Source organism: Rhea pennata, chromosome 16, assembly GCF_028389875.1.
Source record: "Rhea pennata isolate bPtePen1 chromosome 16, bPtePen1.pri, whole genome shotgun sequence".
Taxonomy (NCBI): Eukaryota; Metazoa; Chordata; class Aves; order Rheiformes; family Rheidae; genus Rhea; species Rhea pennata.
This window is the reverse complement of record NC_084678.1, coordinates 17,495,458-17,520,571: the sequence shown is the minus strand read 5'-3', so window position 1 is coordinate 17,520,571 and position 25,114 is coordinate 17,495,458. Positions and strand designations below refer to the sequence as shown.

At 46.9% G+C, this 25,114-nt stretch overlaps 2 protein-coding genes across 13 annotated transcripts in view; one reads left to right on the top strand and one right to left on the bottom strand.

The window, feature by feature from the left end:
* Window positions 1-227: 227 nt before the first annotated feature.
* Window positions 228-20,604, bottom strand: TPX2 (TPX2 microtubule nucleation factor). 9 transcript variants are annotated; one of them, XM_062589465.1, is made up of 18 exons: window positions 20,424-20,604; window positions 18,084-18,207; window positions 8,541-8,686; window positions 8,157-8,279; window positions 7,857-7,977; window positions 7,166-7,297; window positions 6,329-6,451; window positions 5,747-5,880; window positions 5,251-5,408; window positions 4,661-4,832; window positions 4,375-4,513; window positions 3,626-3,842; window positions 3,295-3,393; window positions 2,834-3,010; window positions 2,543-2,689; window positions 1,874-1,985; window positions 1,022-1,209; window positions 228-642 (listed from the first exon to the last, which is right to left on the bottom strand). In XM_062589465.1, the coding sequence occupies exons 2-18, from the start codon at window positions 18,104-18,106 to the stop codon at window positions 532-534; spliced, it is 2,322 nt and encodes a 773-aa protein (XP_062445449.1). In that variant the 5' UTR covers window positions 18,107-18,207; window positions 20,424-20,604; the 3' UTR covers window positions 228-531. The 9 variants fall into 9 exon arrangements, with proteins under 9 accessions (XP_062445449.1, XP_062445450.1, XP_062445448.1 ...); XM_062589466.1 differs by lacking the exon at window positions 20,424-20,604 and adding an exon at window positions 19,907-20,227; XM_062589464.1 differs by lacking the exon at window positions 20,424-20,604 and adding an exon at window positions 20,101-20,227.
* The window catches only part of BCL2L1 (BCL2 like 1), a 24,731-nt gene continuing 20,045 nt past the window's right edge, over window positions 20,429-25,114 (top strand). The window contains exons 1-3 of one of the 4 annotated variants that reach the window (XM_062589475.1): window positions 20,429-20,609; window positions 21,885-21,955; window positions 23,379-24,042. In XM_062589475.1, the coding sequence (XP_062445459.1) occupies window positions 23,491-24,042 (552 nt within the window). In that variant the 5' untranslated portion in view covers window positions 20,429-20,609; window positions 21,885-21,955; window positions 23,379-23,490. Of the gene's footprint in view, window positions 20,610-20,812; window positions 21,260-21,884; window positions 21,956-23,101; window positions 23,120-23,378; window positions 24,043-25,114 lie in introns of those variants that run through there. The other 3 variants (XM_062589473.1, XM_062589476.1, XM_062589477.1) reach the window with 3 other exon arrangements.

Genomic DNA, 25,114 nt, shown 5'->3' with positions numbered 1-25,114 from the left:
AGTAAGAAAGGTCAGACTTGCAATATGCTGGCTTGGAAAGCCTCACATTACGTAAGAAATTCGAGTTTAATACATACTAAAAGGCTAACAAACAAACTTGAAACCAATGCTTCAATGTAGGAAGTCAAAGCAGCTCTTCCAGATGCACACATCCCTGTATGTCTGCTGAGTGCTCTTTACTGAAAAGTCTTCTGCAGGAAAGGGATTCAGCCCACTAGCAAGAGAGGTTGATCAGATTAAGAATGTTTATTTAGTTCAGGTACACTATTTTTATACAATATCAAAACCTGGTTTAGCCTTTAGAGAATAAAATGTCTAGATGTAAAGCAAGCCATGGACTAGATGGCACAGCCTGTATGCTGTGCCTCAGCCATCTGCCTCACGTGGAGTTAAACTACTTGATAGAAGAATAACGGAGCTAAGTGTAGGATTTGAGAGTGAGGAGTCACATTAAAAACAACTGTTCTCTCTGTGCCCACCAAGAGGGCTGGGAGAGATAGGCTTCCTCTCCTGCTATCACATGGATGTATATCAGCACTGGAATCTATCTGAGAAGTTGGGAGACTTCGGCATGGTCAGTGGCTGGTCACTGGGTTGTACTTCTACGCTGCGATATTTGCGGATTGGGTTTGCCTTGTGAACCTGCAAAAATCAAGGACAAAAAGAAAATGGCAGCAGTTATGCTTAACCTAAAACACACAACCCAGCCATCAGTGGGATGCAATCAGGCATCCGTCTATAAGACTATCACATTGCCTAGGGTGAGCCACTAGGAACATGCAAGATGTGCTTTAGGACTTTGGGCTTCTGTAGGGCATTCAAGTTATTTTACTGCAATAGTTAGATGTGTACAGCTGAGAAAATCATCAGCATCAGCAGCGCTGATTTGTGTTATTTTTGTTTTGTTTGTTTTAGGACTAGGGAGTCCTAATGCATTTCAGAACTGACATTATCTTTTTGAGTGTATTCACACATCCCCTTGGGTTACATTACAATCCTGGTTCAGAAACAGCTCCCTTACCAGTTCTTGTCTTAGTTTAGCAACTTCTTCCTTTTCACGCTCCTCTTCTTGCCGTCTGGCCTGTTCTCGAAGCATCTCCCTTCTGGCTTCCAGGTTCGCCAATCTTTTTTCAAATTCCTGCCGCTCTTTAGCCCTTTTTTCTGTTGCCAGCTCAAAGCCTTCAGGAACTATGGAACCAGAAAGGCTCTCTAAGTTTAGAAATAGAGGGTAACATTGATGCAAAGACAGTCAGGTAAAGCAGCACAATACTAGTGTCACATGGAAGCCTCCCTCTGGAGCACTTCAATTGCAAGGGTTGTTAGTAGACCCCACTGGGGTTCTGAACAAAAGAAGAGCTTAAGTCCAAATGTGGGAAGTACTAATGCTGACATTACATCTGTCACGGGTATTGTCATGTGAGGAGCAAGCACACAATTGTTAGTACAAACAAATCTTTGGCTGGTTCTATATCCTATGAAGTTTCCAGCTCATACAAACTAAGCTGCAGATGCCTCCATCTCATTACAAATGGGAAGGAAAGACTGACAGCTGCTGCAGAAATGCCAGCTGTCTCTACAGGGAGCATCTTGCATACTATTTACCCTTATCCCAAGCTAGCATACATCCATCATCTGCCAATTGTAGCATAGCTGTTAATACAGCTGCCATGTTAGTGCACAGGCACAGGGAGGCAGCGAAGAGGAAACTCCCCTGTTCCCTGGGGACACAGGCTGTTAGGAGTTTAGCTGATCAAGCACACAGCAATATTGGCTGTGCTGATAATGAAGAGGCATCAGCCAGTTTAAGCATCATTTAATTGCTTCAGTTCTGAATTGTCAGCCTAGCTTGCAAAACAAGTACTTGCAACTCCACCTGATAGCAGCTTATTTTCTTTCTTGGGCACAAAAGGCTCCTGGTGCACCACTGTGTTGGGACGAGCTTTAAAACACGCTGCCTCTTTCTGCCTTTTCAAGTCTTCTTCAAGCTGCATAAGAAGAAAGCCTGTCAAATGTCAGACATAAAAACACCATCTCCCATCCCCCAACACTGGAAAAGCTGGGTTGATTTCAGATTAAATCACTTGCAAAGAAAGTGATATTAAAGTCAAGAGAGATCTCGCTCTGCCTGTGAGCTACTTTTGCCAAAATGACCTGAAGAACAGCTTCAGCTCTCAAAGCAGAATATTTTTCGGGTGTTCACCATAGACTCCCCGTGAAAAGAGCCGTATCTTATCTGTATGTCAACCCATCTCAAACCACAGGAACAATCAGAGGGATCCAGCTACACAGACTTGTCCTCTAGAAAGTACCCTATAGCTGGTTCAGGCAACTGTGGTAAATTCCATCACTTACCATAAAGGGCGGGGGGAAATACCAGCAAATCGCCAAACACTAACCAGTAGCACGAGGCTCTTGCCAAGGACAGAATAATTCATGGTTCAAACTAGCCCTCAAACCCTGATTAAGCTCAAGCAGGACACTTTCTGAAGTTGAGCACAACTCTGCTTATCTACTTTAAGTCTGTTCATAGCTGTTATCCTACCTGCTGTTTCCAATTCTGTAGCCTGGCAGCTCCCCGTTCATCAGTCTGCAGATTGAAGGGCTCTGGCTGAGTTGGGTTTTTGACCTTTTTTTCTGGCAGGTTGACATGATCAAAGTAAGGCAGAGGCAGTGCCTTGAACTTTGGCACCTGAAAGAAACAATTTGAAATATTTTTTTGCCCTTTTCTCAAAGGCACGTAGCTTTGAAAGCTTATCAGGCAACAGCAAGAGGCAAGTCCTGCAACACCCTTTTTATTTAAGGAGTGGAATCCAAGGTATTTATTAGTTCTTACCTCTTCCTTTTGCAATTCTTCTATTTTCTTCTCTTTCTGTAGTAGCCGCTCTCTGTCACGAGAATCAAAAGAGAATGGGCAAACTTCCACATGCCGCTGCTCTGGCATTTTAGGTTTGAAGGGCACTCCATAGTGCGGCATAGGGTTAGCTTTGATCACAGGTACCACCTCCTTTTCCTAAAGGGATATTAGTGTTAGGATCTGACATTCTTGTATGTTCCACATTTGAGAATTTTGCAGAAAGACTACTGCTTCTGCTACACAAAGCCATGAACACTACAGTTCTTTTAGTAAGGGTCACGGACTGCATCAAGAAAACACTCTGAACACAAGAAAATGAATAACCCAAGTATCACTTTATAAGCATCCTAAACCACAGACAAGCTTTTTGTCTTTCCAAAACACTATTAGTTCTTGTATGCATCCAAATTAGACCATAGCACTGTAGTCAAGATAGTTACCTTCTCTTCATCTTTGGCAGGCAATCGTGTTCTGCTTTTCAAGGTAAAGGCTGGAGATCTGGGGACTGTAACAGGAAGTGCTTTCTTCTCTGGAACACCCTGTTCAGAAAAGCAAGAAGTCACCCAAGATTAATATCCAAAAAAAAAAAAAAAAAAGCCACCCCAAAACAAAAAAGCTATAGAGAAAACACCTGATATAAGGACTGTAATGAATACACACTTATGTAGTGAAAGGTAAGGTCTATTAAATACCTAATGCAAAATAGCCAGGACATTCCAAAGCTAACTGCCCCTCAGTCCTAAGGGTCTGAAGTATTACTGAACTTCTTACCACAACATCTTCCAAGATTTTAGTTGGACATGGCCGTGAATGAAACTCAAAATGCTCTTCCTCCTGCTGCTTCTTACTCTCACGCTCCTGAATCCTTTTTTCTATTTCAAGCTCAAAGCCAATGGGCTGTGTAAGTTCCTTCACAGGGGGTTTCTTAGGTAGGATTGGTCCACCCTCTAAGATTTTGGGATCAAGCTCCCTTGCTCTGAATTTGTACCTACATAGGAAAAACAAGAGACAGTCACCTATACATTGCACATGACAAGATACAGCTTCTGGCAAGTAGCTTATCTGAAAGCATAAAAGAGCAACTGTCAGATTCAGAAGCAGTTTTGTCACATACGTGTAGTGTGAAACCATAGTTAACTAATTCTCTTGGTTTCAAAAATAGCAAGACTGAGGTCTACCTCAACAATTGCTTTCTTGAAAACTCACAAAGTATGGCTACAGCAAAGTTTCAAACTGTGTGCAGGCAGTACTGCTATACTGGGTTAGCTTTACTAGTCATAAATTGTACTTAACCAAAAAACAGCTGTCCTAAGAGCACCTTCAAATGAATTGGCTACTTTTACATCCCTGTGTTCAATACCACAGCCTTGTGCACAAGAATGTCAGTGCCTATAGACTACTTATTCTTTTACACAAAACAGGTGTTCCTGAGAAGTGGTATTTTGGCATGTGAAAGGGAGATTTCCAGGGTGTGGTACACTTCTCAGAGAAAGAAGAGAAAGAAGCCAAACTTTACTTACTGCTGAATTTTCTCTATTTCCTCAGCTTCCAACTCTGCTGCACTTTTGCAAGTTGCAGGTCTGAAGCGCTGCTTTGTTTGAAGCACAGGTGTTTTAGGGTGCGTAAGCCGAGTCTTCAGTGGCTTTCCTGGAACTGGGCCTATAAGTTCAAGTCAAAGGCTAGCAGTTAACAGTAAGACCTGCAATAGGTGCAGACAATTTGCTCAGTACAATAGCTAATGCATCTTTCTTGTTCCATCATCCTCTGTGGATAGCCTGCAGGCTAGACATAGCCAAAACTGCTCACCTTCATCAGATTTCCTGCTCCTCAAATGGTAACGAGAGGGTGTGCGTTTTTGGAATGCTTCAACCTGCTGAGCAAGGGACACATACTCTGGTGTAGTTTCTTCAAGTTTTCTTTTGTTTCCCTGGGAGAGGTTGAAAGGCTTGGGGACAGTGGGCCCCTTTGGCACTCGAACCTGGAGGCAAGAACTACGGTCATTACAGCCATTTAGCAACAGCACCCATCAGTGTCACTTCCTTTGCCCACTGTATGCATTATCTTTCCCTTCCCTTTATTTAGAAGGGCATAACACTTGATATTAGACAAAAGTTACTTAGCTGTCTAAACACGCACAAATCAGTCATAGACTGTATTAAGGGGAAGATTAAAGCTTGAAGTGTAATGACAGGAAGGCCTGGCATGAATGGACCATTTATTCCAAGGGAGTCCTTTTAAAGTCTTGCGCCAGTGCAGATATGCAGTAAGCTAATGGGTACATATGCACAACATGCCTTCTTCTATGTATTTGCCAGCTGAACAGGTTGCCAGGTTGCAAGAGCAGCAAAGTGTCAAGAATTAATCAAGGGCTTGCTGGCAATACTCTTAACTCTCACCGGAGAAGGAGGATGCTTCCTCAGTACTGCTGCAAAATCGACCTCCTTGTATTCATGCCCAGGCTGGCTTTCCACATGTTTTTTTACCCTCTCCTCCGTGCAGAAGTGAAAGTCGATTGGCTTTGTTACTTGACCAATAGTTCTCTTCACAGGTTGTCCTAAAGAAGAAGAGCATGTAAGGACTAAGGGAAGCTTTTCTTGATGTGTCTGCAGTGGGGAGGGCTGAAAAAAGGAATTTAATTCCTAATAACTTGGACAGATTTGGGGGAACTCATCTATAACCTTTCAAAATATGAAAAAAAAAATAGAATTTAGGCTTTAAGTTTCCAGGCTTTTGGGAGGCTGATCCATATAGAAGCCACCTAAACCCTGATACTTAGTACAAAATCTGAAAGCTTTTTAAAAAAATAAAATAAAAAAATAAAGGTACAGCTCCATGCTGCACTCTCCAGCTGAGCCCTGCATAGCTTCAACCTGAAATTCAGCTAGAGCCCACCTGCTCCAGCAATAGCTGCTTTCAAAGACTCCTCATTCTTCTTCCGCAGCTCCATAACCTCCCGCTGCAATTGCTGCATCTTTTCCAGCTCCTGCTCCTCTGTACTCTTCAGCTTGCCAGAAAGATTTGTCCTCCTGCAGACCCATGTTAAGAGTTAAGGTAGTGATACACATCTCCCTGTTTCACTGAGTATTAAGTATGATGTCAGTGCAAAGGAGCACACCTACCTCTGACTACATTTCACAAACAGTCACATTCTAAAAGCATATTCTTTAGAAACAATTTGTTGGGATTTTGATTGCTCAAGAAAGCTGGTAGTTAACTACTACCTCGCACACCCACTTGCTGTATACACACTTCAATATTAACACGAACATTTTTCTACCAAATTAAAAGTCAAAGCTTTTCTTTGCACAAGTGGAGTTAGTGAAGTACATTTCATCCTAATACTATTGTCTAATTTGGTGTTTACTAAATGTGATACCATCATGTGCTGAGTTGAAAACACTCTAGAGTCATGGCTGTCACATAGATCGATTATGATTAACAAAGACAAGCCTTGTTTATGGGAAAGCTACATACTTCAACATTGCTGGCGTCGTGGGCATGGTCAATTTGCTTTTCCCTCTTTCTGGGGACTGGTCAGGATTCTGCAAGGGCTCTCTCTTTGCAGATACTTCCATCAGCTTCTCTCTGCTGTTAGAACTAAAATTAACAAGTTGTTACAGCAAATCACTCTCATCGTGCTCAAAATGAAAGACCACCTGCAGTTCTCGCCACCATGCATAACACCCCCAGCACCCGGTGAAGTTCTAAAATATTCCAGGGCTGGCCTTACCTCATCAGGGGCCTAGGCAGAAAAAGTCTACTTTTCCCTGGTACTCTAAGGCTGCAGAAAGGAAGACCAATTACTAATTTTCAGAACTTTAGCTTTTCTGAGAAGATAGGTATATTGTAGTTCATTCAGCTACAGCAGTGTTTGAAGGATTACACTTCTTTTTAGTAATGATTTCCTGACCTTAAGTTTATCACCATACAGTATCTTAGTATTTAAGCCAATTTGAGAAATATTCTAGCTATGACTTTTTCATAGCCAATGACTGTCTGATTCATTCCCGATGGACCAGTTAAGCCAGGTTTAAAGCTAGCAAACAGACACAGAGTATGGAGTAAGAAGCTTAAGAAACCCCAGCTCATTTCACTCACATCTCCACCTCCAAGTAAATAGAGTGTTTCCTTTAGGTCTTAAAGACATTTTTTTCTCATCTATGAAACCAGTATAAGGAATCAGGTCTCTGTCACCTCCCCCTAATCTTCCACACTGCTCTCTGAGAACCCCCCACAGCCAATTGGAAATACCTCCAAAAGAAACAGTGGTATCCCTCTTCCCAGCCCCAAGCTGAAGGACCAATGACATACATTTTCATTTTTTTCAGTGGTGGAACCTCTTCATTATTAACCAGGGCAACAGCATTTCTCTCAGCTTTGACTTTAGCCAGGTGTTTGTTTTGCTGTGTTTTTCTCTGCTGTGTAGCCTGTCTTCTACCAGCTCTACAGAATGACAGAAAATAGAGGTTAGCTTTCTCACAGTCCAAAGCAGACTTGCAAACTATATAATACTTTTCATTATTGCATCCTCAAACCCCAACATGCTCTACATAAATCAGATGTGTTTTAAATATGACTATCCAAAAGTAGTTTGAATGACTTGAGATTTACAACCCAGAAGTTTATTCTTTGGTTTATGCAAGTGCAGAGCCTCACACTGTTCTTGTGAACAGTGAGTTCAGCTCAATTCAGACAGATATAAACAAACAAACAAACTTTATAAGCCTCCTCATTTTCAGGTATTCTCACATTCTAGAAGCTACTAGGGCTACCGGGTCTCATTTGACAAGCACGTGAGACACTGCATTACATTTCCAGCCCTAGAGATTGTCCCTCCAGCTTAGCAAGCAGATCAACCACCCCAGCACATGACCTCTGCACTGCAAAACGTCAGTCCCACAAGATAACCCAAGAACAGCTAGAATTGCAAGATGTCGAGAGTAAGAATCTGCTTAGTTACACTGCCAACAATCTTCTCACAAACTGATTGCAAGTATTTCACCTTTGAGAGGTCTGTGCAGGAACAGCAGCTCTCCAGCTTGTCAGAGACCCAACAATATTCGGAGGAACCACATTGGCCTGTGCATGTTCTGTTTTACTGTCCTCTGCATTGTGGCTTTCACCTGAGAACAGTAACAAAGATCAGTTTATATGTACAGGAGTGCTAAAGCAAAGCCATGTGAGAACTTGCTAGACAACAGTATATAAAGATGGTCCCCCAAAAGCCAGACTGAGGCCTTTTTACTTTTCTGGTGAAAAACGAGCAGATTTTATCCTCGCCTCCCCATGCCTGCCAACTTACTCATTACTCCTTGAGAGGTGACAGAAGATAGTAGACTATCAAGCTTTGAACAAGCAGGGCTATTTTGCAAGACTCTTGGCAGATTATCTGCAGGTGGGACATTCTCTAGATTGGCTTGTCGATCTGGGAGGAAAGAAAGAGACTTTCACTATACACTCCATGTTAAGAATTGTTAACAGTACTACTTGATATCCCTAGGATGTTAGCAAAGTCACCTGTCAAGTTACAGATCATGATGAGATAAATACAAAGAAAAGTACTGCATGATGAATGATGCAGTCAATAACATGACTAATCTATCAGTACAGAAATCAGGTACAAAATATGCAGCAAAACAGCCTTCGTCCAAACAGGAGACAAATCAACGAGTTGAAAACAACTTACCAAACCAGGCATCTGCATTTAGCACATCGTCATCACTGAGGGACCCAAAGTTGATGCAATTGTTTGGGACATCAAAGGAATAGCGAGATTCCGGGTGAGACATCTTCACGTTGTCCCCAGAGTCCTTCTCTTGCACTGTCTCAGTCCTTTAGACAAATAGCATTGATCACCTGTTATGCCAAATCCTAAAACAGGAATCAGGTACTCAGAAGCCATTCTCTAGGACAGCTGACAGGCTGCATTAGTCAAGACCCAAGCTCTAAGCTTTCAGCTGGACAGCAGCTGCATCCTGTCCACAGGGAGCAGTAACAGTGGCTTCCTAGAAGTCCTTCAATACACGAGAGAGTCTTACTCCAGACTCTAAGGATGGTGACCTCCATTAGGGGTGATTCAAATGCAGCACCCCAGCACATTCACCATAGCTAAGAAAGAGGATGTTTCTCTAGAGTACTGGCCCCAGGTTCCTGTAAAGATAACACTCCTTCTAGTATCAAATGCCAGGAAGAATCCAGAGCTTACACTGGAAAACAATAACATCACATCTCCTCCCAGCCCTACATGATGTAAGAAGCAACCCTGCCTTTTTCTTCTTCTGCATGGTTTCTGGACACAGATGCTAGGACAGTCTTTGGTACATTTTCTTCTCTCAAAACTCACTGCCTTTAGATAGAAACCTTTATAAGCAATATAGTTTTATTCAACTGCTGATTGGCAAAGTTAAAGAACAGTTTAGCACTGTTGTTACTTGTAGGTTTCAAAAATATCAAAGACATCAAGTTTTGAAGATTTTCATTGTACCTGTAAGAGCTAGAAGTGTATTTTTAAGATGGAACTACAAAGCTTTTCCAGAGAGGGTCCGGTTTGTCCTTGCATCTCTCACCATATACAGCAAGGTAAGTTCTTACCATTACCAGGAAACAGATTTATAAAGCTACAGCCTCCTATCACGAGGGTGACTCCAAAGCACAGCAAAGCTCATTTTTTCTCCCTCTGAAGGGCTACAGGCAAGAAGTAATATTATTACAAACATGCTCTTCTACAGAGCACATCAACTTTCAAAATGGAAAGAGTTTTGCAGAATATTGTTACTGGGCAAAAGGAATGAAGAAGGTAGTGTAGAAGTCCATGGCACTACTTCAAAAGCCTGTCCAGACTATAAACAAACCAAATACTATGACAGAATCAAGAACAGTCTATGTAGTTAATTAGTGGAGCACTGGCAGCAAAAGTAGTCCTAATGTCAAATTCAAGTGAAAAGGAATAAAGCCAGCAATGAAGTTATAAATCCTTAGCTGTAACAACAACTTCTGGCAAAGGTTTTTTCATGCTTTCATGGTATCTCACACAGCTGCAGGGCAAAGCACATGCTGATAAGTTTCAAAAATACTCTCCAAAAAGATGACAAGAACTTTGCTTTTTTTGAGTTCAATCCATTCTAAAGCAGTATATTCTTCATCCACAACATCTTTGAGCTAAACCTATCTGTCTAGGCAGATCACCTATAGTTCAGCCTAGACAGTATGCTCTATTCCATAAGAATACATCCAAGAGTAAAGGAAAGCAGCATTTAGGAGGCACCATTACTGCTCATAACTCACAGGCCTCTCCTGAGGATAGCTGCACCATGAACCCTTAAGCTCCCCAGGACAGAGGTGCTAGAGTTAAGGGGAAGAATGCTGTTAGAGTCAGCTACATGACCATGAAGCTGTCAGGGTAAAGACCCAAAGAAGGCAAACAGAAGAATCAGAGCCAAAACCAATTGTAACTGAGCTCAAGAGAGGGCTGGAATTGAACGCTTTCCTACCATCCTTAATCAAGATAGAGTTTCTGTCAACACTGCTTTTTTTTTTTTTTTTTTTTAAGAGTCAAATGCGTCATCTGCATTCTCCCCTACCCCTCCCAAATCAGTCCACCAAATTGGAGCACCAGGCATCATGTTTCACAGATACTTGTATCCACTGCTAGACTGCTGCAGAGTTGTCACAGTTCACATAAGTCGAATTATTTCCAACTTCTTACTGTGTCAAGTCCATGCTCCTTCACAGTGTCAGCAGTCTGAGAAAGAAGAGTGTGTCTTCATCCTGATCCCCCTTTTCTCTCTCCTTCCCTCCACCCCTAGACTCAAATGAATAGCCAATCATTATAACAAAGTGTTTATCAATATCACAGTTTCATATGCCAAGTTTCTTGAAAGAGTCAGTAAGGAGCTAAAAGTTATTCTGACTAAACTCCAGTGAATCCATTTCAGTCAGATGAACTCATGGCATCCTCATTTCAAATCCCTACATATCCTGTGAGTCTTGCACAGAATAGGATTTCCTAAGGAGCAGAGGTTCACTGAGAGGCATTTCAAACCTCCATAATCAGCTCTGTTTGGGACTGAGCACACATTGATTAGGAAAGATTATCACTGTGATCCAGCCATTGTAAGATTTCTGGAATAGAAATAGGTTCAGTAAAGTACAGTTTAAGCCTGCTGCCCACCCTCTCCAAGGACAGACTAAGCACTTTTAAGGCATCTGATCACGATCTTGATGAAAGGACCACTGTTATCTCATTTTTTTTCCTGAAAGATAGGAGGCAATACTCTTTCCTCCACCATAGCACTTTTCCTACAGGAAGTGTGGTGCAGAAATTTCTTTTCATTAGCAGGTACTTAACCTAGTTAGCAGGCACAATGCACCAGGCCATGGTTATGGGAACACAATAATCCTACAAAAAAAAGTTTACAGAGAGGAATAGACTGTGGGTTCTCTACACATCAAGTTTCTTATGAATAACTGAACTTTGGCATGTTCCAGAAGAGTGCCTGGCCACATTTGTATTAGTTAGCTTTGAAAAAAAACTGAGCTAAATTGGAATAAGCATTCCTATCCTAGAATAAAACTGACACAACAGCAAATGCAATAGGTATTTTGGAATAATTTCACCCCTCACCCTAACCTGAATTAGCTTTAAAACACAGACAAGCGTTCAGGTGATATATTCTTTGATTCAGTCACAGGTATGCTCAACTTCATTGTCTAAATGTAGTTGCTAATTTCTTGCCAGTAAAAATGTAGGCCAGAGAAGGCTTGAAAGGATCAACTCCAAGGAGACCTAATGAGGCGCTGGCCTAGTTGCCTAGCTCTAATACGTGAATGTAGCACCAAGCGTGTTGTAAGGGAATACTTCACACTACACAATTATGACTTAATCCAAAGAGACTCTTATTTTAGGACAGTAACCCAACACAGACCCATGGTCATTAAGCAATGTAATAACTGACTAAAGCTGAGAGTTCCCCTAGTTGTATAAGCCCTTGGTATCAGGGTGAGGAAGCAAAGCTCCAAGATAAGAAATTAAACATCCCATGGAGAAAAAGCAAATGGGGAGGCATCAATGGACAAGGCAAAGGAGCTGTGCAGAGGTTTTTTTTTTTTTTTTTTTTTTTTTTTTCTTGCTGTCTTGCAGTTTACTTGTAGGCAGCCCTTTGTCAACAGGAGAAAAGGCATCTTATCACAACATGTAACTGGAGCTTCATAAGCTACAGATGTCATTTACTTTTAAGATCCTACCAGGATTGGAAAAGGGGGGTAGATAGTACCAGATGCAAAAAAAAAGGATATTTCGAGTTACATCAGTAGATAAATCTGAAGCCAGTGGTTTGTATGCCTTCAGATCCAAAATGGACTATTAGGAGTTAGCAAGAAAAGCTTCCTCAAGCCCAAGGATGCTGCATGACAATTTGCTGTGGTAATTCTGGTACCTTCTGCTTAAGCATTTAACACTGACTGCTGTTTAGACATTTAACACTGGACTAACCAGACAACTGGCTTAATCCAGGCTGGCATCTTTTATTCCACAACACAAAGCATTCCTTCCCTCTGTTGCTTCACCAGCTTGAAATTGCTAATGCATTTATGTCTTTTATTGGAATGATAATCCACATAAAGATACCAGATGCTTTTCAATAAACTGGACTATTACAAAGGGTTGAAAACTACTTCTCCAGAGATAGACTAAGAACCTTGTAGGAAGCTATCTCACCAGACTGCAGCCATGTGAACTCCTTCATATGATGCCACGCAAGGAATACTGTCTGACCATCTGCTGTTTTGTGGTCCCCAAATAGCTTTTTTCCCCCAAACTCTAAGGTAAGTGCATAATTATCACTTTGCTAAAGCTAAATAGCTAAACTAAAATTCTTCCAGGTTGAGCATTTACCCTTTTGTTTTCTAGTTTTACAAACACCCATCCTCCTCACCACACTCCCTCTCTGTCCCAGGCAGCCAGGAGAAGAGACAGGGTGCCCAGCTATGCTAAGAGCATGACTGAAGTGGCCACAAATAGAGCTGGGAGAAGGCCACAGGTCTCACATGCGGTGTCCTCCAGAGCTGCTGTTGCTCCCCATTCCAATGGCTACTTCCAGGCTTGCCAAATAGAAGGAGAAAGCTACATTCACCTAACAATTTAAGTACTGAGGAGAAAGGCTTGCTTGCCTGTTGGGCTGGGGGAATGTGTAGAAGAATATAATTAAAGAATGGAAAAATAAAAAGGCAATAGAGATTTTAACCAAAGTTTTAAAAGTTCCTCTTAACAACTTTGTTTAAAAACTCTGCCAAACTTTTTTCCAGTCTGGAGTTCTTAGTCTTGTAGCCAATAACAGAAGCCCCCTTCCATCTTTTTCTTGAGTGAGGTTAAGGAAACACTTCTAACAAATATATAATCTGTTTTTCTTCTCTGATATTTCCCCCTTGATGCTCAAACATGTTTTTCCATAGTACAGAATCAATGCTGAATTCATTACCCTAGGTGCAGAACAGAAGTAATGGTTTCTATTCCAACATTTAATACTGAAATTCAAACAGTGAGACATAGGCTTTAACTCCACATAGGCAAGATATCAGAGATTACAGAGCTCTGCAGACCACCCTCACCTGCTGTCATTAGCCTAGAGCTAAAGGAAGAGTAAGGCACAAGAACAGCAGCTTTCCTCACAAGCAGCCTGTGCCCTAGTAATAGCTACCCAGAGCTTCCTCCCCTCACAACAGCCCGAAATAAACAGCTCTGACATCTCACACTCTGTAAATGAGAGGCCACAAGTTTTAGAAGAAATGAAGATGGGACATTCTAAGAATAACTCTTGAAGGAGCAGCAAGTTATTTTTAGCCACTATAACCTCAACTTATTGTCAGATAAATTGAAGCTCCTCTGATTTGAAAAAAGCACTATATAAGAATAGCTAACTTGATAGTTTTTAACTACTTAAGTTACATTTTGCCTGTTTTCTTCCCTCCTTCCCAAGGAAGCAGGATTTTTCTTGAGAAGTAGTAAAATCATTTGTCTTGATTTCCAAGGAAAGATGCACAGTTCTGGCTTTGAGCGGTCAGTATGAATGAACAGTTAACAAATAAACACAACACGTGGCATAGCCTTGCCCATGCTGACATTAGCATAGTACCTTGCTGTATTTCAGGGTGAAAGAAACATGCCTCGCTTAAGGCTTTCTTCGGGTCAAATTTGGTGATTTTGAAGACTCAGATCTCAGCGCAGAGGTTTGTTTCAGTCGTGACACAGCTGCCAAGTCAAAGGCTTATCACAGTACTATGACCCCATCTCGGGGGTGGGAGGAGGTGGATGGGGTCTGGGCCGAGTAAGCCGGGGTTCCCCCGCGGTCTGCACACGGTCCTCCGAGGCGGCCTCAAGCTCCGTCGCCTGCGGCTGCTAAGGCTCCGGCCAGCCTCGGAGCCCGGCCCTGGGTCGCTCTGCCCCCGGCCGGCTCCGCTCCCCACAGCCCTGCGGCTCCTCGCGCCAGCGGCGCCCCGGCAGCGGCGCAGCGGGGGCTCGGAGGCGCCGCGTGGAGCAGCCGGCAAAGGGTCGCGCCTCACAGGGCGCCGCGTCCGGCTCCGAGAGAGCAGACAAGGCGGCCCCGCCGCTGGGCCGGGCCGGGCCCGGCTACCCCAGCGGCCCGGGCTACCGGGAAGAGGCCTCAGCCCCGACGGCCGCCGCCCCGAGCGGGAGCCCGCCGTTACCGGAGGACGCTTGCCGGGGCTAGCGCGCTCCTGCGGCCGGCAGAGACCCGAGCGGGGCGCCGCCCGTGCCCCGCAGAGCCTCCCCGCCGCCGCCGCCGGCCGGCCGGCCGCCCGCTCCCCCTCACCTCAGCGCCGCCGCCCGCTCGCCTCAGCGCCAGCGCCGCCGCCGTTAACGAATTTTGAAACTCGGCTCGCCAATCCGAACGCACCAATCAGCGCCCGCACCGACACCTCCTCGCGCGCCGATTGGGCGACCCGCCGGGAGGCGAAGGTGCCCGGATAAACAAAGGCCGCTCCTGGAAGCCAACGGCTAGGCGCAGGGGCTGACGGGAAGCGTAGTGCCTACGCGCACTGCAGAACGCAAGGCGAGCCGCTGGCAAACCACAACTCCCGTAAGACAGCGGGGAGGAATCGACCGACCAATCGTGAAGGGCGAGGCTTGGTCCCGTGATCCGAGGCGGCCTATCGGGTGCGGCGGGCGCGTGGATTGCGGGGAGGCGTCGGCCGCGCTGCCGTGCGGCTTGTCTGGCGGGGACAGAAGCCGCCGGGCCCGCTGGCTGGTAGTGCCGGGGCGCTGTGGGCAGAGATAACGTCCCTAGCGGCTCCCTATCGCTCTCGAGACCGGTCGTGAGTCAGCAAGCGCCGGTTTGGCAGGAGGACAGCTCGGATGGTTTGTCTCAACCCCGCTGATGCCGGAGGAGCTGCGGCATGCGGGCACCCCGGTCCTGTTGCCCCAAGCGTCACCGCTGCTGCAGCGCCCAGCTGGCCGCTTTGGGGTTTCTGTCTCGCCGCCACCGTGTGTTCCCTGTCAAACACAAGCACCTTCCCTGCGGGGTCAAAGCCCTGCATTACTTCCTCCCGTCCTACCTGTTGCAGTTTGCTCCTGACCAGAGGATCAGCTCCTTCAACGGGCTGGCGCAAGGGGAACGGCCTCCTGCTCAGCTTGCCGGGGAAGGGGGGCGTTAGAGACAGGGCAAAACACGGCTCAGGTCAGGAGGCCTCCAGCAGAGCGTGCAGCCTGGGAAGTGCATGTGGACATGGCACAGGGGATCCTCTTGCAGCCCTCCTGGGAAACCTGCATGCTCGGTTGCCTCTCCGAAATGCCTTCAGGCCAATGCATACAGCATGGGGAATAAACAGGAGGAACTGGAGCTCTGCGTGCAGTTGCAGGGCCATGATCTCATTGCAGTTACAGAGACTTGGCGGGGATAGCTCGCATGGTTGGAATGCTGTCATGGATAGCTACGTGCTTTGTAGAAAAGCCAGACCAGGAAGGCGAGGTGGTGGAGTTGCTCTTTATGTGAGAGAGCAACTGGAATGTATCGAGCTCTGCCTAGGGGTGGATGACAAGCAAGCCGAGAGCTTATGGGTAAAGATTAAAGGGCAGGCTAACATGGGGGACACTGTTGTGGGTGTTCACTACAGGCCACCTGATCAGGCAGAGAAAGTCAATGAGGCCTTCTACAGACAGCTGGAAGTAGCCTCACGATCACAGGCCCTGATTCTCATGGGGGACTTCAGCCACCCTGAGATCTGCTGGAAAGACAACACAGTGAGGCACAAACAGTCCACGAGGTACAGGCCACATGGGAGAAATACAGGAACACTGCGTGGAGAGAAATAAGCAGTTTAGCATTAATGAGCACCAGCAGGGAGGACTTTAACCAAGGACACAGAAGAAAGAAACAAAAGAACCACAAGACTGGTTCCGAAGGACAAGATAAGGAAGTAGAAGAGCCAGACAACAAGGCAGAAGCAAAGTAAGAAAACATCTGGAAAATATAGAAAGGACCAGCTGGGAGACCCAAAGCTCTAATATTAGAATTGGTTCAGAACTATGAGGTGGATATGACGCTGGAAGGGTATAATTACCCAGGGATTTGTTCAAACAGGGTCCTGCTTTGGAGGCACTCAGCTTGAGCTGTAATTACTACATGTGCCATTAAAACTTACTTTGCTCTGATTTGGCCTGTTATAGTGGCCAGTGAGCCTACTTTTACTTAACAGTTTGGTCAACACAGATGAGACCCTGAGTGGCCACCAATAGGGCCTCTAATCTCCAAATGATCATCTGGCACCATCAGGTGAGTTCACCTGGGATTTTTGGCAATGAGAGGCACCAAATGGGTGGATCTTCAATTCCCACCTAAATTCTGTTTTGGTAACAAAGTGCACTGTAAGGGGTACGCAGGCCAGTCACCGTAGGGTGTACCGGGTGCCACGACTAGTGTGAGCGTGTATAAGCTGGGAACCAAAAGGGGCACCCGTCGGCTGATAAAACCACCCACTGCAAAGGGACAGCAGTCCTAGCAGTCAAAGACTCAGGTGGTGTGAGTACGGTTCCCAGAGAGAGAGTGTGAGAGTGATCACACCTGCTGCAAGGAGTAACAAATGAAAATTTGAATTCCTTTGAACCTTTGAAAGTGGGAGAACTTTCCTGTGTCCCCCATACGGAGAATAGGTTTCCCAGACAAATGGATTATTGGTATGTATGGGACAATTGGGCATTTTCTAGGCAAAAAGAGGTGTCTAGAAAAGGGGGGAAAAGTCCTTTCAAAATACTGTGAATATATCATCTCCTAAAACACTTGTGGCTGATTGAAGCATTCCAGGAATGAGATAACGTCGAAAGGATGGGTCATACTTCAACTCCTCCAGCAGCAACCAGAGAGAGACGCAACCCCTTCCTTCCCCTTCAGGAGAACTTGCAGGGCACGAAGCAAAGAAGTGAGTAATGCCTGGAAAGCCATTACATTTGCCTGTCTGGCAAGTGGAGGCCTATCAGTGGATAAGTGATGATGACCCATATATTTTGATTCCAGATGGTCCTCAAGGCCAAATGGTAAAGTCTTTCATAGATACGGGAGCACAGATTTCAATACTAACACAAGAAGCTGAGAAACTGGGTGTGCAACCAGGACAGCAAAGAGTTAAAATTACCAGTGTGAACAAAGCAAGTGTTATGTGCCAAACTGCCACGGTCATTTATGGCTCCCAGGTGAAATGTGCATGTAAACTACTTGCTTTGCAGTTAAAGATCACAATGAAAATATTTTAGGTTTCAGTGTTTTAAATGGATGAACCTGGCACTTCAGCTCAAACAGTGACCCCTACCCTGGCAGAAATAGGGAGGTTACAGTGCATGCACTTCATGCAGCCCCTACACTCCCTGATTCAAAAATTACTAACATACCGCACTACCTGATTTCTGCTGTGGCACAAAATGGAATTCCTGAAGTCATAGCTGATTTGGAGAAATGACAGATTATCTCCAGAACCTGCTCCTCACTTGCCTAGCCAGTACGGAAACCAGATGGGAGGTGGCATTTGACAGTTGATTATTGGCACCTGAAGGCTAATACAGCCCCACTAACAGCTGCTGTACCAAATATTCAAACTTAACAGCCACTTTGCAAGCAGCTGCACACCCACAGATGGCGGTGCTAGATGACAGTAATGATACTACATGCAGATAATGTGACCTTAAAGGGATGCAATACCTTAAAACTAGTGATGCTATTGCCCCTACCTGAGGACAGAGCGGCTCCTCATTCCTGTGAACAGGTGGTTGTCAGTCTGAGCAAGTCTTGGGAGAATCTTAAAGACAAACCCTTGGGAAATCCAGGTTTCATTCTGTTTATAGATGGATCATCCTATTATTTGGATGAAAGACGCCATTCAGGTTATGCTGTCACCAATCTCTTTGAGGTACTTGAGGCTAATCCCTTATCTCTGTCTCTAAGCGCTCAAGGGGCAGAATTAATAGCATTAACCCAAGCAGCAAAGATAGGTAAGAACCTGCAAGTGCATGTATATACTGACTCTAAATATGCATTCAGAGTATGTCGTGCAATGAGAATGCTGTGGAAAGAAAGGGGACTCCTTGCATCTGCAGGGAAAGCAAATAGTGGATAAGTAGTATGGGAATTATTAAAGGTCATGACGCTCCCCAAAGAAATTGCTGTTATTTACTGTCCTGCTTATACAGGAGAAACCTCTGATGTACCTAAAGGAAATGACTTGGCAGACACAGCAACTAAAGCCACTGCTAGACAGCCTCTCCTTGTAGCCACTGCATATCCAGTATGAGATTGGCCAGCTGTATTGAGTCCAGCAGAAATGTATGAAGCTATGCCACAGAAGGGGATAGAGAACTGGAAAAAATGGGAAGCAGTTCAAGATGAAAAAGGAATTTGGACTGTTGACAGTAAGCCTATCCTTCCCTTAGATATTTACTTTCTATGATTAGGTGGTATCATGATCATGGGCATGGAGGAGCATCGACTGTTGCCTCCTGTATTCTACAAACTCGAGTAGCTCCAGAGTGCATGTCGTTGCAAAATGCATAACAGCAGCCTGTCCAACTTGTCAAAAATTTAATGATACTCATCCAAAGATTAACAGAGGAGGCTGCCCATGGGCTTATTTTCCATTCCAGTGTCTACAAATTGACTATGCTGACATGCCAGCAGCAGCAGGACTTAAACATCTCTTGTGAAAGTTGATCAACTAAGCGGATGGATGGAAGCCTTTCCTACCCACAAAGCAGATTCGGCTGTGGCGATTACAGCCTTGTTAAAAGAAATTGTCCCTAGGTATGGAGTACCAGAAACTAGTTTCAGATAGGGTTCTCACTTTTCAGCAGGAGTTTTATGGAAATTATTATCAAATGTTAGGAATTCATAGAGAATTACATACACCTTATCATGCCCAGTCTTCAGGGAAAGATGACAGAATGAACAGAACTATTAAAAAGAAGTTAGCCTGGCTATGTACACAGACAGGTCTCAGATGGCCTAATGCCTTAAACTTACTCCTGTGGGAAATCTGAAGATCTGTTAGACAACCAGTAGGATTATCTCCAAGCAGAAGTCTTGTTTGGGCGTCATTTGGCTATACCAGGAACTTTTATTCCAGCAAAAGCCAGCCTCTTGGATGGAGATGAACATTTGACCAGGTATGTACTAGCCTTACAAACCCATTTTCATGATGCTTGGAACCAAGCCCAGTGGTCTTAGGCAGTACCTGTGGGTATTAGGATCCTTGACCTGGGGATAGCCAACCCGGGGATAAAGTCATAATTAAAGTATGTTCTAGAAAGACTAAGCTTCATGAAAAATGGGATGGCCCTTATACAGTATTGCTAATCTCTTATTTTGCTGTAAAAGTAGCTGGAAAAGAGGCCTGGCTCCACCACTCGTCAAACGTCTACCTGAGGATCCCTCAATTAACGAGCCATAACCAACCACCAACACATTACCAACCTATTCTCTGGAGGCTGAGGCCTTGTGGATTTCCAAAAACTAAGAGAGTACCAAAAACCTGCTGCAATTGCTTCCTTTCTAGGCCTACCTGGACCAGAGAAACTCCAGGGGCGTGATGTAGCAAACCTTGGAAGACCAACCAAAAGCTCGTCCTGCCCGGCGGACCCATCACCCGGTCAGAGTGGAAACGCCTGCCCTGGGGACAAGGGCCTGGGATTCCGGCAAAGGGGCCGGCTGTGACCGTCTCGTGTTGCCCATGCCACCCAGGTTCGTGTGACTTACGTTTTAGTGGACATTGGAGCGATACTCCACAGGACTGGAGCTGGGGAACCGTAACTCACGAGAAAAGGGAAAAAACCAGCTGGCCGCGGGGCCGGCTCGGGGCAGCGGCCGCCATTAGCGCCCTGCCGCAGCCCACAGGGGGCGCCAAAGCCCACGGCTCCGCGCGGCCGGGCGGCGCATGCGCACTGCCGCGCGCCACCGCCTCCGCTCCCGCCGTATTAACGGACAGTCCCGCCCCGCCTCCCCTGCGCATGCGCACTGCTCCCCGCTCGGGCTCGCGGCGCGCTGCGCATGCGCACCGCCCCCTCTTTGCCCCCTCCTACCCTACCGCGCCCCCCCGGCGCGGCCCAGGAGCGCGGCGGCCGCCTGGCGGGCGATGAAGGAGGAGCCCGGGGACTGCTGAGCGGGCTCAGGCCCGGCAGGGCTCCCCGCGACCTCTCGCTGTGCTGCCAGCCGGGCCCGCCGGACCGGCGAAGGGGAAAGGCCCGAGCCCTCCGCCGGCCGCCGAGGTGAGGGGCGGAGTGGGGCAGGCCGTGAGTGACACACGGCTCAGCCAATAGGAGCGCCCGCCTCCAGGCCCCGCCCGGCGGGGCTTTCCTGGCGGTTGATTGGCTGGCGGGCGCGGGGGCGGGTAGCGTGGGCCCCGTTCTCGCGGGTCCCGTGGCGGTCCTCGTGCTCGGGCTCCGCGCGCCGCCCGGCCCGCCCAGCCGGCTACGGCGGCCGGCGGGGGGGCGGCTACGGCGGCCGGGGGGGCGGGTGGCGGCGCAAGGGTGTGCTGCTGCCCGGGCCGAGCTGGCGCCCGCTCGGTACCGGGCTGAGGCTGCAGGAGCTCGTTGCTAATAGCAGCGAGTACCAGGAATTGCTCCCCCCAGCCGCGAAGAAACAGGGCTGGGCACCGGCAGTCCTCGCGGCGCGGTGTCACGGGCACCGGGCAGGCCGCGCTCGCCAGGACGGCGGCGCTCGGGAGGACGCGGCTCGCCGCCCCGCCGGGCGGGAATGCCCTTTGTTCGGCTCGGGCCTACCTGGAGGCGGGGGCGTCGCTAAAGCGGTGCCGTTCATCCCGGTAAGCCGCGGGGGAGCCCGGTGAGGCTCGTCCGTCCCTGTGGCTTGCTCGTGTTATGTTTCTGCCCCTCAACAAATACGTGAGAGCGCCTGGAAGGTATGTCAACAGCCGTGCGGTTCTAGAGCTCTTTATGGCATTCCTCCCTCCTAGTGATACGGATCACAGAGCTGATGAATGATGCTATCGTTCTTAGAGATGATTTACTGAGAGATTAGATACTGCTTTTCAGCTGTTACCTATGACCCATTCTTTCCTCTGCTACACTGACTCACTGTCCAGGTTTTTAGCAAAAAGAGGGGGGGAAAAAGGATGCACGTAAACTGCAATCTGTACAATGTGCAAACCAGCATGAGCTCAGGACACTCCTGTTTCAAATAGAGCAGTGACTCTTGGTTTCTTCATAGTTCCTATACTTGATTATCTGTCTTTGAAGAAGCAAACTAAATCTTGGCTCTTCTGGTGCTTATCCCTGAATCTGGTCCCTTTAAGGCTGCTGTGACTGACAAAGCTCAAGTAAAATTTGAACGAGCAAAAAGTCTCAGCTCTGGAGATGAGAACGCCCTGCAACCCTCTGGTCCCTGCAGGCTGGGGAAGGCTGCTATGACTAGCATGGGGCTGGTGCGAGAATGGCAGGGGGCGGGATGGAAAACGTTGTGGGAGGGCCGGGGAGTTGCCTCCTTTCAGTGTCAGATTACTTTAATCCAAACTCTCTCAAATGCAGCTGGTCCAGCAGACGAAGTGAGCTGAGATTTCCCAGCCCAGAGCTTTCTCTCTGCAATTTTTCTCTAGGGGGTGAGTACAGAAACACAGATGTGCTCTCTCTTCAGGCTGTGTCCTGATGGGGGACCAGTGCATCCTGCCTGTTGTTACAGATCCTTATGAAAAGGGAGATTAAAGGGAAGCAACCTTGATCTGCCTCTCCTTGCAGGCCGTAGTGCAGAGTAGGAATGGAGCTGGGAGAAGCTCACTCCAGTAAAAATGAGTACTAGAAAAGTGCATTGAGTAAAGAGCCTTGAGATTAATGTAGATTCTTCAGTGACTAAAATACGTAGTGCCTCCTTTGGGGAGTGGGAGATATAGCTTTGTGGAAGAAGTAATGAATTCAAATTTTTGATTATGGAGATCTCTGACAGTTTAAATAATATTATAAATTCCTTTTATTCTAGAGGCAGTGGTGGTTCCATTTGACTATAGTACCTGGCAGACTGATATATTTAGAAGACTTTCTTTGGGGTTGTTTCTGTCCCTGCTTTATTACTAGATATGCTTTTCATAATGCAGTATTTCAGGGCAATACTGAAAACTGTAAAGGGTGGCATTGACTTGTAACCCTGTGCATTCCTTCTTCTGCAGCCACAGTGCTAGAAGTCCTAAACAGACTTCATGTAGGTTTTTTTTACCTTCTCTTAAAGGATATTTTGAACCTCCCTCCCTCCCCCCCCCCCTTAACTTCTCCTATTTTGCCTGCGGGAGAGTAAGGTTATTTTTTTGCTGGGATTTCAGAAAAGTGGGGGACAGCTTCTGGCTGTTCAGGAGGCAGCAGGGATTTGATGGTAGTGGCAGCTGCATTCAGCTGTGCACCGTGGTGCACCTGGGAGCCATGGTACCCAGCCAAGCTAATCCCCAGGGACCGGAAACGCTGTGTTTGATGTCTCACTAGGCCCCTCCACGGGCAGCTGCCGGCGCAGCTCGGGGCAGCTCTGACCACCGGGACCCTCCGCTGGTGGCCCGAGCAGGCGGTTGCATGGCTGTTGTCACCGTTGGGCAATACCGCGGCAGGGGTGGGGGGGGGGGGGTCGGGCCCTTTAACGGGCGGGCCGGGCAGCGGGGCGGTGCTGCCTCCGCGGCGCTCCGGGACTGGCGGAGCGTGGCTGGGGCCGGCCCGCTGCCCCGGCAGAGCCAGAGCCGCCGCCTCAGCCCGCCTGCATCTGGCCTGCCTGGCGGTGCCTGCATCCGGTGAGATCCTGGGGCTGGTGGCTGGGGGACCAGGGGTGGCTTGGAGCAAGCTGGAGATCCCTTTGGGGTTTGGCTTGGTTTTGCAGGAGGGGGTACGGCTGTCAGCTTGCTGTACAGCATAAATCCATCTGCAAAGGTGCCTGATGACCTCAGTCTAATGATAAGCTATTGATGTTAATGGCATGAATGCACCTAAAAAGCTGGAGTGTTAACCATTTCTTTGCCTCTTCTTTCTTTCTTCTGGCATTTGTCTGTGCAGAGGTCAGATGTTTTCATCAGTCCTGAAGAAGAGCAGAGTCAGGACCTGCTAAGTGTGTTGATCTGCTTGTGCTCTGGACCATGGACTCACTGAGAGTTTCCCTAGTGTGAAAATGTCCAGCAGTAACCGGGACTTAGTGATTGACTTTGTTTCCTACAAGCTCTCACAGAAGGGATACAGCTGGAGTCAGCTCGAGGAAGAGGATGAGAACAGGACTGATTTTGCGGTAGGGGCTGGAATGGATGGTGTCCTTAATGGGAGCCCGTCTTGGCATCCCCCTGCTAGCCACATAGTGAATGGAGCTGCTGTGCACAGGAGCAGCCTCGAAGTGCGTGAAATTGTTCAAGCGGCTGATGTGAGGCAGGCACTGAGAGAGGCTGGAGATGAATTTGAATTGAGGTACCGGAGAGCTTTCAGTGACCTCACTTCCCAGCTCCACATCACCCCTGGCACGGCGTATCAGAGCTTTGAGCAGGTGGTGAATGAACTCTTCCGGGATGGAGTGAACTGGGGTCGCATCGTGGCTTTCTTCTCCTTCGGAGGGGCATTGTGTGTGGAGAGTGTTGACAAGGAGATGCGGGTATTGGTTGGACGCATTGTATCTTGGATGACCACGTACTTGACCGACCATCTAGATCCCTGGATCCAAGAGAATGGCGGATGGGTAAGAACCACTCTCCTGCGTCCTACTTGTTCAAGACTGTCAGTGGTACTAGTCAAACTAAAGCGTGGTAGCAGCTCAGTGTGATGTATATACCAGCACATGTCGTAGATCATGCAGGGAGGTAAACTGGTACGTGGCCTTGCTCTCTATATTCTCAATGCTTTGCCACAGGAGGGTCAGTCCACTGTGATGAGGCAAAAATAATTTTTGTCTGGACTTGTCCTCCTTCATCGCTGTTTCTTTGCCGCCTTCTTGAATGTTACATAAAAGGCAGTTTTCTAAGAGCCTTTGGGAGTGAAGTGCCATCCAAGCTTGTCTTTCAAATGGGAGCTCTTGTTCTTGGGCATGTTGCTGGTGTCGTTTAGCAGTAGGGAGTGGAGCTTCCTCTGCTGTGAGCACGCAGCTCTTCTAAGGGTCAGCCTTGTGGTCTCATGGAGTAATAGCTACTTCTTCATTCTAAAGACAGGACTTTGCCTTCTGCTATATTCGCTGGTGAAGTGAATCTTGCTGCGAATCTTTGTCAGTAGGTTGCTGGGAGCAGCCCCTTTCAGGCCCATCTCAGGGCAGTTGGAGCTGGTGTGGTGCAAGCCAAAGCTGAGGTGTGTGGCTACCTCTCTGCTGGGGAGCTGCTAAATCTGCAGCTGCTTCATACTTGGCTTGAGCAATATTCCCAGCTGCCCAGAGCAGCAAAGTTGAGGTTGCTTTCAATGGTTATGTATTAACATGAATAAGCATTTCTTCAGGAAGCATTCTTGAAATGCCTGGTCTGTCTGTGCAGTATTGCGTGGGACTCTGCCAGTGGGAGGTATATGGCCTACAGATGTTTGAGTTTTCTTCTTGCTTCTACTTCTGGATTTTAGTGATTCCCTGCAGATGTAACCTTTACTAGTGCCCACTGGGAAGAGTTCACTGTGTGAATTATTAGCATTTAAATGGTGGAGAATTGCTTGCTTTGCGTGTTGGTAAGCTAAGGTCTTTGACTGCCAAGCTGAGTATAGCTCATCAGCAGCAGTCCATCACAAAACCCCTACAGATGTGAAAAGGGGACAGGAACCTCTAAGCCCAGTTCTGT

Bases quoted from the DNA above. Each gene is read 5' to 3' on its own strand.
- TPX2 (XM_062589465.1), bottom strand. From the start codon at position 18,106: ATGAGGAGCCGCTCTGTCCTCAG. The intron at 6,452-7,165 runs GTATGTCATTGG...TGTTAATTTTAG, and splicing joins CCACTGAAAAAAATGAAAAT to TTCTAACAGCAGAGAGAAGC. The intron at 5,881-6,328 runs GTATGTAGCTTT...ATGGGTCTGCAG, and splicing joins ACGACGCCAGCAATGTTGAA to GAGGACAAATCTTTCTGGCA.